This window comes from Pteropus vampyrus, unplaced genomic scaffold (assembly GCF_000151845.1).
Source record: "Pteropus vampyrus isolate Shadow unplaced genomic scaffold, Pvam_2.0 Scaffold20, whole genome shotgun sequence".
Taxonomy (NCBI): domain Eukaryota; kingdom Metazoa; phylum Chordata; class Mammalia; order Chiroptera; family Pteropodidae; genus Pteropus; species Pteropus vampyrus.
In genome coordinates this window covers 6518115-6532443 of record NW_011888801.1, presented here as the reverse complement: position 1 = coordinate 6532443, position 14329 = coordinate 6518115, and the positions used below count along the sequence as shown (strand labels likewise).

At 50.7% G+C, this 14329-nt stretch overlaps 1 protein-coding gene across 2 annotated transcripts in view; it reads right to left on the bottom strand.

Moving 5' to 3' along the window:
* Positions 1–14329, bottom strand: part of ANXA11 (annexin A11) — a 45008-nt gene that overhangs the window by 7634 nt on the left and 23045 nt on the right. The window contains exons 2-11 of one of the 2 annotated variants that reach the window (XM_023527951.1): positions 9853–9915; positions 8468–8580; positions 7090–7482; positions 5658–5745; positions 5360–5454; positions 4516–4629; positions 2543–2633; positions 2029–2108; positions 1820–1876; positions 1–64 (exon numbers count right to left, since the gene is read on the bottom strand). In XM_023527951.1, the coding sequence (XP_023383719.1) occupies positions 2107–2108; positions 2543–2633; positions 4516–4629; positions 5360–5454; positions 5658–5745; positions 7090–7482; positions 8468–8580; positions 9853–9907 (951 nt within the window). In that variant the 5' untranslated portion in view covers positions 9908–9915 and the 3' untranslated portion in view covers positions 1–64; positions 1820–1876; positions 2029–2106. The remainder of the gene's footprint in view (positions 65–1819; positions 1877–2028; positions 2109–2542; positions 2634–4515; positions 4630–5359; positions 5455–5657; positions 5746–7089; positions 7483–8467; positions 8581–9852; positions 9916–14329) is intronic. The other variant, XM_011355326.2, reaches the window with a different exon arrangement.

Genomic DNA, 14329 nt, shown 5'->3' with positions numbered 1-14329 from the left:
ACAGGACCGCATTGAACTTGGACTCATCTGTTCCCAGGCGGTTCTCCCCAGCTGCATATAGCTCCTGAACAGACAGAGGGATAGACAGGCATGCAATGCAGCCTCAAGCCAGACACCAGGCCCAAGTCACCTACAAGAGCTAGGCAGATACTCCAGGCCCCGCTGGCCCAGAGGGGAAGGAGAGGGGAGCAGCGCTTCCACTGTGCTTCATTTACTGTGCGGAACTAGACACCATCCATACACCCCTCTTTGGGCAACACGGAGGATTCTAAGGCTGAGGAGAACTCAGGACCAGGAGAATCGAGGCCGACTGGGGCCCAGGACAGGCAAGAAACAGCTTTAACGCAACCCAGGGAGCAGCAGCACAAAGGAAAACATGGGATGAGTGGTCTAGGCTTGAGTCCTAGCTCTGTGCCCAACTGCCATAGGACTCTAGGCAGGCTGCTGGATCTCTCTGAGCCTCATTTCCTCGTCTCTACAATGTGAAGGGTTAGATTAGATTCGGGGTCACAAACCTCAAAGCCCAAAGGGTCCAGATGGGTAACCCGAGGGAAACAGGCCAGTTTTAAGGCCAGAGAGCAGTGGAGAACCAAAGCTAACACACACAGTGGCGGTTATTTCTCAGCATCATCTGAGTACAACAACAGAGGAATGTAGGCTCATAGCTGCCAGATCCAGCTCTCATGAGAAGCCAGAATTCTGATTTCTGTATAAGTTTCCCAATCTATAAAAGTACCTTCTCTAACTATAAGAGGGAACATGTGAGAAAATAAATATTACGACAATTGATAAATCAGTTACAGATGTGGGGTTTTATGTGGCAGGCACTTTTCCTGTGTTTGGTTGCATATGCCATTATGTTTGCAAATGGACAGAATTTGCACTTGCCTGGTAAGCTTATGAAAGCATGAGCCTGAAAATATTTGCCAATTTGCAACCCCTGCACCAGATGGCTCTAAAGTACCTTCCGGCATCAGGTAGCAGCTCCTGGATCTAAAGGCACCAATACCCAGGGGAAGAAGGTAGCCATTAGGGGCTCAGAGACCCCACTGGTCAAGGTGACACAGGTGCAGGTCCAGAACTAAGAAGGCAAAGCAGCAGGCATGAGACCTTGAAACTGACACAAGTTCTGCCTCAGCTAGGAAATAGCTTATACAGGAAATCGGAATAGGAAAATTCCCACTGGGGCCAGAGCCGAGCCTGGGAGCTTTGAGGGTGCCTAACCCTAGGTCCAGAAATGGGAATGGATGTCTCATAGCCAGAACTGCTACGGTCTGAATTCATTAGTGGGAAACCCAAACTCCTCCAGAGAAGCACTCAGATGCCTGGACAAAGAGAAGAAATGGTGACTTTTCCTCCTTTGTCTGCAGTTCACACCAATCTGGGGAAAAGAGTAGAATTCTAAGGCTGTGCAACTAATGTGACAGCTGGTTTCTAGGCTCAAACCTTCAAAAGCTTCACAGGCAAGTGTGAATTCTGCCCATCTGCAAACATAATGGTATACACAACCAAATAGGGAAAGTATCAAGTCACATGAGGTCTCACATCCGTAACTGTGATCTACCAACTGCTGTGATAGTTGTTATGTCATATGTTCCCTCTTCCAGGTGGGGAAACTGAAGCCCAGAGAGGCTGGTTGACCTGTTCAGGGCCACACAGCTGATAAGCAGCAGAGACCATCTGAAAATCATAGCATCTGGAACCCATTCCTTATCAGTTCTCTTTCCATCCCAGAGCTCCTTGCTCAGGAAGAAAGCACCTGCCTGCCCACTGGCTCAGGAAACCCCAGTAGGGTGCCTGGTCTGGCCATCGCACTCACCTGGACATCTCTCTGGACAAGCGACATATCCACATTTGTGCTTTCATCCCGGTTTCCCTGAAAGGAAGCAGGTTGTGTGGTCAAAGCCTTTCCCTGGAGTCGCACCCCTCCCTCCTCGGTCCTCTTCCTCTTCCTCCTTGCTCAGATTACGCCCCTCTCTGCTCTGAACCCTGAGCCCTGAACCCTGAATGGTGCCACGGGAAATGTACCTGAGAGAGAGAGATGAGGAGCCGCTGGAAGTGCCCTGATGTGTCGCTTCGAATGGCCTCCTCCAGGGTCTTTTTGAATTCTGGGAGACACAGAGAAAGCCCACCTTGTAGCCCCCACTACGAACACAGTCAACAGTGGGCACTAGCAAGAATAGGGCGTGGGAGTCCTGGGCTCAAGGAGACAGGTGGCCCACATGGCTCTCTAGAAACACACAATTGGAGATCTATGAGGGGCTGTGATGTTCAGGGTGATCTGGCCTCTGGTCAGGCTTAGACCAAACCCCAAGAGGTTTTCCCCAGCTCTCCTTTACGTCAGTCACCTGCCCTAGGTGCGAACAGCAGGCAAGGTTGGGTCTTTGATCAAAGCCCCATGGGTTGAAGCCCCATGGGTGAGAAGATGAAATGATATGAATGCCAGGAAGAAATAGAGGCCCTGGGAGAGGGTGTGGCCAAGCCGTGAACACACAGGGATATGCAGAGGGCAGAGGGCAGTGGGTCTCAGGGCCAGCATAACATGTTTTGTAGGATCTGATCAATTGTAGAATGTGCTCATTGGTGCGGGAGGCAAGGATATCTATCAGGCAGGCTTCATCGGTGCCAGCTCCCTGCAGAGAACACAATAAACCACAGGCTTATTACAGCTCCCTAGGGCACTGGCATCCAGGAAAAAGAGCAGGTGCCATGCCACTGCCCTACCCCACCCCCCAGGGTACAAATCTCAGCAACAGAAGTCACTAATAAAGACACACCCCTGGTGCTGCTGCTGCTGGTCTGAGTATAGCCAAGCACTCCTCTACAACCCCAGAAAAGTACCAGATAATGACAGTGACATGGTGATGAGTAGAGATCACATGAAGGATCATCTCCTTTATGCCCATCAGGAAACTGAGAATCAGAGGTATAGTGACTTGTCCAAGGCCACACGGTAAACAGTGGGTTTAAAGCAAGAATAGATATATAGAAATACAGTCTCAGAGTGGACCGCGGAGCATTTGGAGATCTCTCGGAAAAGGCAGCAACAACAAGAATGAGAGGAATGCCCATGTCAGGGACAGTGAGAAGGTGAAAGACAAGGTCACCAACCTGGTTCTTATATTGGTTTGAATCTCAGCTTTGCTTCTAACTGTGTGATCTCTGGCACATTACTTAACCTCTCTGTGCCTCAGGTTCCTTGTCCATAAAATGAGAGTGATACTAACACCTACCTCATAGGGAAGTCATAAGGATTAAGTGAGTTATGTAGTGAGCACTTAAAACAGAGCCTGTCATGCAGGAAGCACAACACAAAAGTAGCTATTTTACGATTATCGCTACAGTTAGATGTGTTGGAACGGACAAAGCGCTTCTGTCAGCTTCCTGGCTCGGTGCTCTCCACATGTCACAAGAGAGCAGCCACATTCTCATTTTACAGATGTTCAAGGACACACAACTAGTCAGTGACAGATGACCCCAACCTGTATTGTTTCTAGCATCCCACAACCAACACCAACCCATGAATAGCTGGGGCGGGGGCCGAGCAGAGATCTGGAGGCCACTCCCAGGGGCCCTCCCCAACTGCCACCTGACCCCCTCCGTAGAAGAAAGCATGTAGGGTGTTTCAGTGGGGTCCTCTCTCCCTTCCGGGATCGATGTTGAATTCTCTGCCTCTCCTCTAGGGGGCAGGGAAAGTCACTGTGTCTATAAGGCCTCTAAGGAATGTTAAGATTCCTTCTGAAGCACCTGTTTGATTCACAAGGATTCCCCTTCTGTGGGAGCTGCACACCCCCATCCACAGGATACTTGCTGTGGGTCTTGGGAGTCACAGCAGTATATGGAATGTAGCAGTCCCTCTGCTTGGTCATAACTGATTGGACTGGGGGAAGATAGTGAACCAAACTAAGCCAATCAGAATCTGCCTTCTATTTGGAATCTGGACTCAGGCAGCCAGTTTCTTCTGTGGTTGAATCTCTTACAGGTAAATGGACGGGGATCCTGTGCCAAGCAGACATGGAAGGAGAAGCATGGAAGCAGACAGAGGAATGAAGTGGACACTCAAGAAGAAGCAGAGACAAGAGAAATCCTGCCTGGGTCTTGCTAGTGACATCTCCTGGTCCCATCCTTCTCCATGCCAAGCTGCTAATCTCTGTTCTCATTACTGATTATCCACTTTGCTCTGTTTATAAAGTCCTCAAAGATGCTTCTTTTATTTGCTAATAACAGAGTCCCAAAGAATGAGGATGACTCCACCCACGCCTCATACCTCTCCCTTTATCACTGTACCACTAGCTTCCGCTAACCCCAATTCCCACTATGTTTTTAAGATGGAGCAAGACTTAGATGTTCTTGACAATAAATGACATCTCCTTTGCCTCTTGGGGAGGTCACCAGAAGTCACCTTTTCTATAGCACTTGGACTTCAGCCTGAGAGGGTCCAAGAGCTAAAGTGACAACAGTAGCTAGTGAGCAAGCTAAGACACACCATGTGGTCCAGGCGCACATAAAACAAACCTTGATAGCTTCCTTTATCTCATAAACATCGAAGAGGACTGGAGTCTTCATCATAGCTAAGATTGTCTTCTCAAAGTTTCCTGACAGCTCAGATTTCAGATCTTTGATCAAATCCTGATTGGACAGTCAAACAAACAAACAAACAAACCTATTTTGAGAATTCACAGACGGTAACTAACAGGGACAATATCCCAGATCTGAGGACTGGGAACATCAGCAAAATAGCCAAATCTCAGGCCCCAGTCTGGATTCAGAGTTTGCATTTGAACCCAACCCCCAAGAGATCTGTGGCACATTGATGCTGGAGAAGCATTGAGCTAGAACACTAGTCTATTCAGTATTTACCCAGTTTTTATCTAAGATTCATTTGTTCAGTACTCAAAGCTTTTTCCTTCAAAGCCCTTCCTTCTATCACCTAAATCTCCCAGGATGGCTGTGAAGAGGGCAGGAGCAGCAGCCACGGTTCCCAGGAGGAGACACAGGCCAGGTGGGGGTGGAGGGAAAATGACTTGCCCAAGGTCTCTGTGAGTCATAACAGAGCCAGGGCAAGAACCCAGAACTCTGGGTGCCTCATCAAACCTTAGTACCCTATAGACTCTGGTATTTACCCCTCTGTGGATCCTCTACCCCTAGAAGATGCCCATCAGCTGAGAGGCCACTGGCTAGGAGGGCAGGAGAAAACACCATAATGTGCCTTATTGTCTACTCAAGAAATCCAGGCCTACTTAGCTCCAAGGAAAAGCAGGGGAGAGTGCAGGGCTGTGTTGGAGGATATGCCTCGATTCAGGAAGGACCAGACCTTCCTGTGCCCACTCCCTATCCATACACACACGCACGCACTCACCTTTCCGTAAGCTGTCTTAAAGGACAGGAGGATCTGCTGCCTCTGCTTGTTGGAACGACTCCCCAGGCAGTTGATGATGGCCTGCTCATCAGTCCCTGGAGGAAGAAGAGGTGGGAGTAGGCAGGGCTGGTGGTCATGGGGATGCTATATAGCTAGAGAGTCTCTGGGCATGGGTCCTCCCATTCCCCTGGGCACCCCAAAGGCTGCCTCTACCCACTGACCCCAGCCCACAGAGCCACTGCAGAACTGTCTGGGGAAACGGGGGGTGGTGAGCATTTGAGTCACCAGGGTCTCTCACCAAAGCCTTTCATAGCCTTTCGCAGGACCTCGGCGTCTCGCAAGGGGTCAAAGCCAGGAGCATCTGTGATGGTGCCTCGCCCTCCAAACTGCTCAAACAGACTTAGGTAAGATGCTGCACCCCCCAGATGCAAGACTGCCCCATTCCAAACTCTGGGGATGACCTTTTCTCTAAAAGCTGGAGTACCTGAAGGAGCCCACCAACAACAACGCAGAGGACTCTACACTGAGCGGCCCTAATGGGACCATTATCTGTCCTCATGTCCTGGTACTGAAGCTTCTGCCTGGATCCCATGGCTAGGAGTCAACCTATAGCTGAGTCCTGATGCTGAAAATTTAGCCTACACCCAGGTCCTCCAGGGCTGACCCAACTTACTGCTGAAGGGGAGGCCTCAGGTGCAGGGGCCACTGGCCTCTCCCCAGTGCCTCATCACTATAGCATACATGAGCACACATCAGGGTCTTCCTAAAGAAGCCTGGCCAGTCCACGGAGCACCTTTGTGCAAATTGGAAAAAGGTGCTCCTTCTGGGGGTAATGCAGGTGTCCAACATTCACGATGGTACACACAGCTGGACTACCTCCTGGACCGGCACTGGTTTCCTGGCACTGCTTTCTGGACTCTTAAAACCTGCTTGCCTGACACACTTGCTCCTGACACTGACAGGTGTACTCCCCAGCAAACTTGAATTTTCCTGCCTAAACAGTCTCCTGGTAGATTATCTTCTGTGGCTAGTACAAACTAATTTTAACAGAATTCAGGAGATACGCTCAGAGAAAAGGTGAGGTGGAAGGCAGGGACGGGGGATGGAAAGCTGGGCAGGGGTGGGGAAATGCGTGGGGACAGGGAGGAGAGAGGACCCTGTCTAAAAATAGTCATCAAGCACATACCACTAGCCCTGCACTTGGCTGGCTTGGCCATGTAACCATGGCAATGAATTCTAGGCTCTGCAAACAAGAACTGCAAACATGAACTGCAAAACGAGCCAAGAGCAGTGCCGAAGGAACTGCGGACAATCTCCCCTACTCAAAGGAAGTTTTACAAATCTTCTAAAGCCAGCCTGGGAGAGCACATCCAGGGGTTGAGAACTAAGAGCCGTCAGGCATAAAACAAACCCAGTAGTCAGAGCAGTTCTTACAAACCCCAGCCAGTAAATAACAGAGGAATGAAGAGCATACCGGGACACTCAGACCTAACTCACACTTAGAACATCTAATCTAACTGGGAGACAGAGTAGCTCCCTAGGTCTTCAGCGATACAAACTGGGGCTGAGGAGTCTGTGAGAAAGTGACACTGTTAAAACAAGAAGTTATAGCTGAAGGACTAAGCCCTGCCCACACCTTCCCTGGCCTTGCTGGCAGAGGACACTAAGTCACATGTCTTGGGTCTTTGGGGCTGGGCTAGGACTGAGGGTAGCACAAGGCTGGCACTCACCTGGGCTGGGGGCACAGCAGGGGTGACAGTCCCAGCTCCTTGGTATCCCGGATAACTTGGCACTGGCTGCTGCTGCTGCCCGGGAGGTGGCATTGGCGGCTGCCCAGGGTAGGTCATTGGCGGCTGCCCAGGGTAGGCCCCTGGAGGCTGCTGTCCAGGAGGCGGCACGGCCTGGCCTGGCACAGGGGCCCCTGGGTATGGTGGATATGAAGGCATCCCAGAGGGTGGATTTCCTCCAGGGGGTGGGTACATTCCATACGGAGGAACAGGCTGCTGGGTAGAAGGGGGCTGCCCAAAACCCCCAGAGGGGACTGGAGGGTAACCACCCCCAGGAGCCCCAGGGTACAGGTTTGGCACGTTGGCTCCTCCGAAAGTCCCGGACACGTTGGCCGCCTGAAAAGTCCACAAAGTAGAGCCTGAGACTAACAGGGAGGCCAAGCAGGTAGGATCCCAGGGACAGCACTGCAGACCACACAGAAAAGACCCAGACAAGAAAGTCTAGCCCAATCCCACCGCCAGTGAAGAGAAGACAGTGCCTTCCCTCCCTCCCTCCCTCCCTTCCTTCCTTCCATCCCCGCCCTGAGCTCTGCAGCAGGCTCCCAGGAGCTGCACTTCAAGCTCAAGCCAAGTCTGAGAACCAGGACACTGTCCCACATACCCTTCACCTGCACTCTGACCCCGCAAGCTGCTCTTGTGCCCAAAGCCCCCACACTTGCTCTAACACCACATAGCTTACTTATGGTGATCGCCTGTCTCTTCCCAGTGGCAAGAAGTACCATGAGGCTAAGATTGTGATTTGTTATATTCACATATCCGCAGTGCCCCTACCGGGCCTGGCACAAATTAGACTATGTACTGGTTGCACTGTTTACTTTCAGCATGTATTTGCTTTCAGATTACAAAATAATACTATTTTAAAAGCTGCATGTCTGCCCATGTTGCCAGATACCCACTCACACACACAAATACAGACAAATGCACAAGGACACTTATACACGGCACATGCACACGTGTACACGTACCCACTCTCGCCTTCCCCGACTCTATGCTGAGCTCACACAGAAGGCTGTCAATACACATTCCACGTAGGCACCGCCCCTACCCGATCCCCCACAGCTGAGAGGGGCCTGAGAGACTGTGTAGCCCAATGCCTTCCCCTTCCCTGATTTCAGAGCTGAGCAAATCAAAGATGCAGAGAAGGACAGTGAGCAGCAGGTAAGAGCCCTGAGAAAAACCCACATGTCCTAAGATGCCCCTCAACGAACTTGGGACCCAGCACAGAGACAGACGCTACTGACACCACGGAAGCCAGCAGCCTTCATCCCTCTGGCCATGGAGGGGTGGGCCCAGGGCAGCCCAGCAGGAGGGCTGGACTCACCATTCCTGAGAGGTAGTCCTGGTTGAACTGCCCTGCGTAGTTGGCCACGTTATCCAGCCCAATGGGGGGCATGTTGGGAGGCGGGTAGCCAGCACCTCCCCAGGCACCACCACCTGGAAGCAACAGCAAGCCAGTCAGTACCAGGTTGGACTCCCAACAGAAAAAGGCAGAAACAGCAAGCTCCCGGGTGGTCAGGAAAGGAAGCCAAGCATGGCCCGAGGGACAGTTCTATAGAAAACACCCAGGCAAGAAAATCTAACCCAATCCTGATGCCAAAGGAAGAGGGAGCCTTCCCTTCCTTTCAGGAGGAAGCGGGGCTGGGTTCGGCAAACACTCCCAAGGCTCTCTGTAGGGTACCGAGAAGGCAGGAGGGCCAAGGGCAAACCTGCCCTCCTGGGCTCATCATTGTAGAGTGGGAGTGCAGACACAGGACCTGTCATTTTAGGACACTGCTGAAATGAGCTCAGGGAGCCTGAGAATCCAGGGAAATGCAAAAGCATGGCAGGAGTTGGGGTGGGTCCTGCAGCTGTGGCTGTTTGCTATTGCAGGTCTATAAGAGGCAGGGAGAAGCAGGACGGGAGGATGGAGGTAGATATAGATGTACCTGGGTCACGGAAAACACAGACTCGTCCTTGTAAGGGGAACAATGAGGGAACCGCAGTAAAAAGCCCCAGCTCTGAAACCAGCTGAACCAAGGTATGTGCCCTGGGGCAAGACTTTCACCACTCTAGTTCAGTTTCCTCTGCTGACAAGTGAGGATACTAACTGCTGTGCTGAGGACTGAGTTAACACCTATGCAGGGCTTAGCTTGGTGCTCTATAAGCTTCTGTGTTACAGCTGTCACTGTGACAAGCAGCATAACAGTGTGGGCTGCTGGCCTGTTAGATGCATTTCTGTTCTCAGCAGCAAAAAGGCTTTGGGGGCCACGAATGTGGCTTTTCAGCTCTAGGGCTCTAGGACACTCAGGACAGAGCCTTCCTGGAATCACCTGCCTGTTCCCTTTCTTGCTGCTCAGGTGCTGATAGCGGTGCCAGTGGTAGGATACGGAGGGCAGGATTCCTACTGGAGAGAGAAGACTGAGGCCAGAGCTGGCAGATCTGGGCTAAGCCTTTTTTAGAGCAAAATGGCCCAGCTTAACCCCCGATAAGCCATGTGACAGTGGCTGAGTTGCCTCCCAGCTCTGTGCCTGTTCTTTACCTGTAAATAGGAGGGTGGGTACAAATGGCCTGCAGGGCCCTCAGTGCCTAGATGGGAGGACCTCAGCTCTAGGGAACTGTGCCCAGGGGTCCTGAGGAAATGACTGGAAAGCATTCTTACTCTTCCCTTCCACTCCTGGATGCAAAGCAGAGAAGGCATCCCCTCCCCAGAACCCCAGACCCTCTTACCTGGTGCAGCTGGGGGGTAGCCGCCTGCGGGCGGTGGGTAGCCTGGGTAGCTCATGGTTGGATCTGTAAGAAAGAGGAAAGCCACTCAGGCTCTGCCAGGAGCTCCCAATCAGCCAAACCAGGAGCTTCTTGGGAGAACAGCAACAGCCACAAGCTAGGCCCCTGCAGGAAAAGTTGCATCAGGCTGGACTGTGGCAACCCATTTACCCTCTACCTGCTGGGGCCTCCAGCTAGAAACAGCAACTGAGGCAGGCTTGTCTTCAGAGCCAGACTCTTGTCCACACCCACCATGATAGAATTCATCATCCATGAGTGGTGGGCGGGTTTCTTGAAAAACCTTCCATCCTATCTCTCCTGACAAAGGGAGGCTGCATGTATATAAGGCTGCTCTCCCACCCCTGGACAGAACGCACTGCCTCATTCTCAGGGGTCCACATCTGTTTGTCTTTATCTTCCAGTGTCCTTATCACCACCCATCCAAGAAGGGACCAGAGCCCCTGTCTCCCTGTGCCCAAGCTGTATACCTCAAGCTCTCACAGAGGCCACCAGACTGGATAGACCCTAGGCTACAATTTTCATTCTCCAACCTCTGGTTCATCCAGCAAGAGACCCTGGTATGGAAGCATTGTTCCCAGAAACAAGAAGGGACCTCAGGAGGGTTCATCTGATCCGGGATCTGGAATCAGGCAAGGGAGGCTGCACCATCTTGTTTCTAAGAGGCAGCTGGAACTCAGAAAGAGTAAGTGACTTGCAGATCAGTAGTAAGAAGAGAAAGGCCTGGAACTGGGGGCTGTTACCTGCTGGTGCTGGGTGGAACACCTACTCTCACAAAGTCCCTTTGTATAGATCCCTCTGCCGTGTCCCATGACAATTAAACTGCCCAGGTAGGACAGATCTCCCATGACAGCAGCCACCCAGAAACTGTCATGCAACCTGCCTACTCCTGCTGCTGAGGTTTGCAGAGGCAACCAATGACAGGTGAGGGTGTGTGAGGAAAGCTGCTGGCCCCAGATGAGACTCTCCCTCCATGCTGGGCTACATGCCAGCAGAGGCCACTGGTTCTCCAGCTGCAGCACACCAGAACCACCTGGAGGGCTTGTTAAACACATGGTGGACTCCACTCACAGTTTGAGTCAGCAGAACTAGAATTTGCACGTCTAACAAGTTCCCAGGTGGTGCTGCTGGTCTGGGGGCTCCACTTTGAAAAACACCGCTCAAGAGGCTGCTATCCACCTACAGGAATTCTAGTTGGCTTCTTAGCTATGTCAAAGAACTGGGCATGCTGTTTGGTGCTGCCTTCAGGCTGACATCTTGTGGCTGGTGAGGTATCAGTACAAAGCCCTCCAGGTCCTGCCCCCAGCCAGACACTTCTGCCAGACTCTCATATCTCGCTGATGAGGAGATACCCTGGGGATCTGAATGATGAGTGGGCCAGGAACCTTGTGATGGGGGAAAGGAGGAATTCCCCTGCAAGAGGACAGGGTAAGCTGCAGTTGTGTTCTTGACACCTTTCTTTCTGGGGATCACTACTATGTAGAAGCTTTGGGCACCAAAGATGCCCCCTCCATGACTCATCTCCTTCCAGAGTAATGAGGCCAACAGGCCCCAGCCACGGCCAGGTGGGAGGGGGAAAAAAAAAAAAAAAACAGAACAAAAGCTGGATGCTACCCTATTCCATACCCCAAAATAAATTTCAGCCAGACCAAAGATTTAAATGTAAGACGTGGCCTGAATCCCAAAGACATAACATTAAAGTTCTGCATGACAAGAAACAAATAAAGAAAACAATATAATGACAAGAGAAATGACAAATTTCATAAAAATATTTTACAGTACGATAAAGACCAATAACCACTAGAGAAACTCAAATAAGTGAACAGGCGATTACTCTCCCTAATATGCTGAGATCGCCAATTAAAAATGTGGAGATGTCAAAATTAAAAATGACACACTCTTCAACCCAGAAACTGGACTTCTGGAAATCTATTTCGCAAACCCTTACACCTGTGTGAGATGACATCTGCACACAAATTTGACCGCAGCATTATTTGTTACACCAACAACAAATCCCTAAATCTCCACCTATACGAGGCTGGTGAAATAAATCACAATAGAGCCATACGATGGATACTCTAGCTATTTTTAGAATTACCAGCTCTATATACGGGGATATGAAATGACCGCCATTATTATTTTAATTAGTTTCAAGTATACAGTACATTGGTTAGACATTTATATAGTTTATGAAACAATCCCCCTGATAACTCTATCTTCCCTCTGGCTTTACACATAGCCATTACCTTACTGCCACCTGCATTCCCTATGCTGTGTTCCCCATCCTGGTGACCCTCTATCAACGACTAAGTTGTACTGCTTTAAACTTTCACTGCTTCTCCCAGTCACCCCGCCCCCGCCCGAAATGATCATCATTATTAATCAAGGTATAATACTAAGCTCATTTTTTTAAAAAAAGAAAAACAAACTGAGTGGTGTGTACACACACACACACACACACACACACACACACACACACACGCACACACGCCTAGAACAATAAACAAGAAACTGGATAACACTGGTTGCCTTTGGAGAAAAAAACTGGGGCCAAAATTAAACTTACTGTTTATATATTTGCATTTTTTCCACATGCATATATTGCCTATTAAGAAAACATCTTTTAAAAAGGCCCAATTCAGGTGGGGATTTCTGAGCTCACTGGAAGCTGTGGCTGTTCTTCCAAGACTTGAATAACTCACACAGGGTCCATTCAGTCTAAGGCAGTCCAGCTCTGAGCCTGGGGTTAGCATTATTATATCAACATACCATGAAACTCTAGCAGCTGGGGTGCCCCACCTGGGGCAGGACCGCAAGTCAGCCTCAGCCTGCTCCCAGGGTGACTGTGCTCATTCCCACCAGGGCTTCAGAGTTCCTGGCAAGCATCAGAATCTGTCCCCTGGCAGTGAGCTCCGCCCTGGAGTGCCCCACAGGCTGAGTCTAATCAGGACGCAGTCCTTCGTCCCTGGGCTTTCCCCTGTCCCCAAGAGACCTCCAGTCTTCCCCTCCTGAAGAAAACATTTTCCCCATCATTTCCTGCCTGAAATACTTTTGAGTCTGTGACCCACTCCTTTCTTTTGCTGAGTCTCTTCAGAACCAGAAGCCCCAGGCGTGGTCTGGAGAGCATAGGGCAGGACCTTTCCCCTCCCTTCTTTCTCTCCACCTCCTTGACTGGTAACACCTGGATATTCCGGACAATGAAGACCTGAGGCGGATTCCTGTTAAATTCCTCCTTTACCTCCCCATCCAGGGCTGCAGCCTACTGACATCTCCTGGGATTCTGACCTACATCAGACATCTCAGCGCACTCTCACATAGCTTTGTTTTATATCCACCGATATAGAAAGGGCCAAGGACAAACACTCCTGAGCTGTCACTGCTGACCACTCTCCAGACTAATAACAGTGGGTACAGGTATTCAACCAATTATCTGGCCACCTAACTCCACCACAACCCAGGACACATTTCTCCATGGCATTCACAGCAGTATAGAGAGTCTCTGTCAAATGAGGGTTCTAGCACATCTCCCATGCTCAGAGCCCCGCCCCCTTTAACTTCTAATAACTCCTCCTACGTGAAAAGCAAACCAGCCAGAGTGTCTGGGGTGACCTTGGGCGACCCACCCTGGCTCCCAGTGCCTACCCAACTATCACACATCCTAGGAAGCTGCAGGGATCTGCATGCAGCTCTGATTCATGCATCCACATTCTCCCCTCCTCCCCACCACTTTTTTTTTAAATAAAGAAATCTGCTCATCATCCAGTCTTTGGGTAACTTTGGTCTCCACTACTCAGTAGAAGCCACCACGGCCTGCTGTCCTTGGCGAAGTCATTCTCAGGACCCTGGGGATGCCATATCCTAGCTCAGAGGGGAGCTCACCTTCCCCTCCCAAAGCCTATCCTACCTCACTCACTGTCCACAACAGAAGGGAACACAGTGCATTAGAATCCAGCAGATTTGCTTTTTCTCCGGCATCCACGAGTACCACACCTTCTACACTCTCCAATGCCTTTCTCCTACTTCTGTCCTTCCACAAAGAAAAAGGGTGTCTGGATAGGATGCTTCATATTGCTGATGTGATTCTGACAGGCAGGGCACATCCCTGTTCTATGCCAGTTCTGGTCAGGCGCTTTGACATGGGAATGCATGGCAGAGGGCTGGTCTCTTTCAGGTCTGCTCCAATTCTTAGAAAGCAGCCTCTGGAGGACTTCTGGCCTCTGGTCCTGCCTCTCTTGGGGCCACTGCAGGAAAACCATCACCCTTCCTTCCTCACTGGGTCCGTCTATCTGCAGCTGACATCCAGCTGTAGCCCTTGTGCTTCTCAAATTACAGTCTGCAAAACAACCACCTGTTGGGCTTGTTAAAACCTAGATTTCTAGGTCCCTCCCCCACAATATCCGAATCAGCAGATTAGGACAGACCT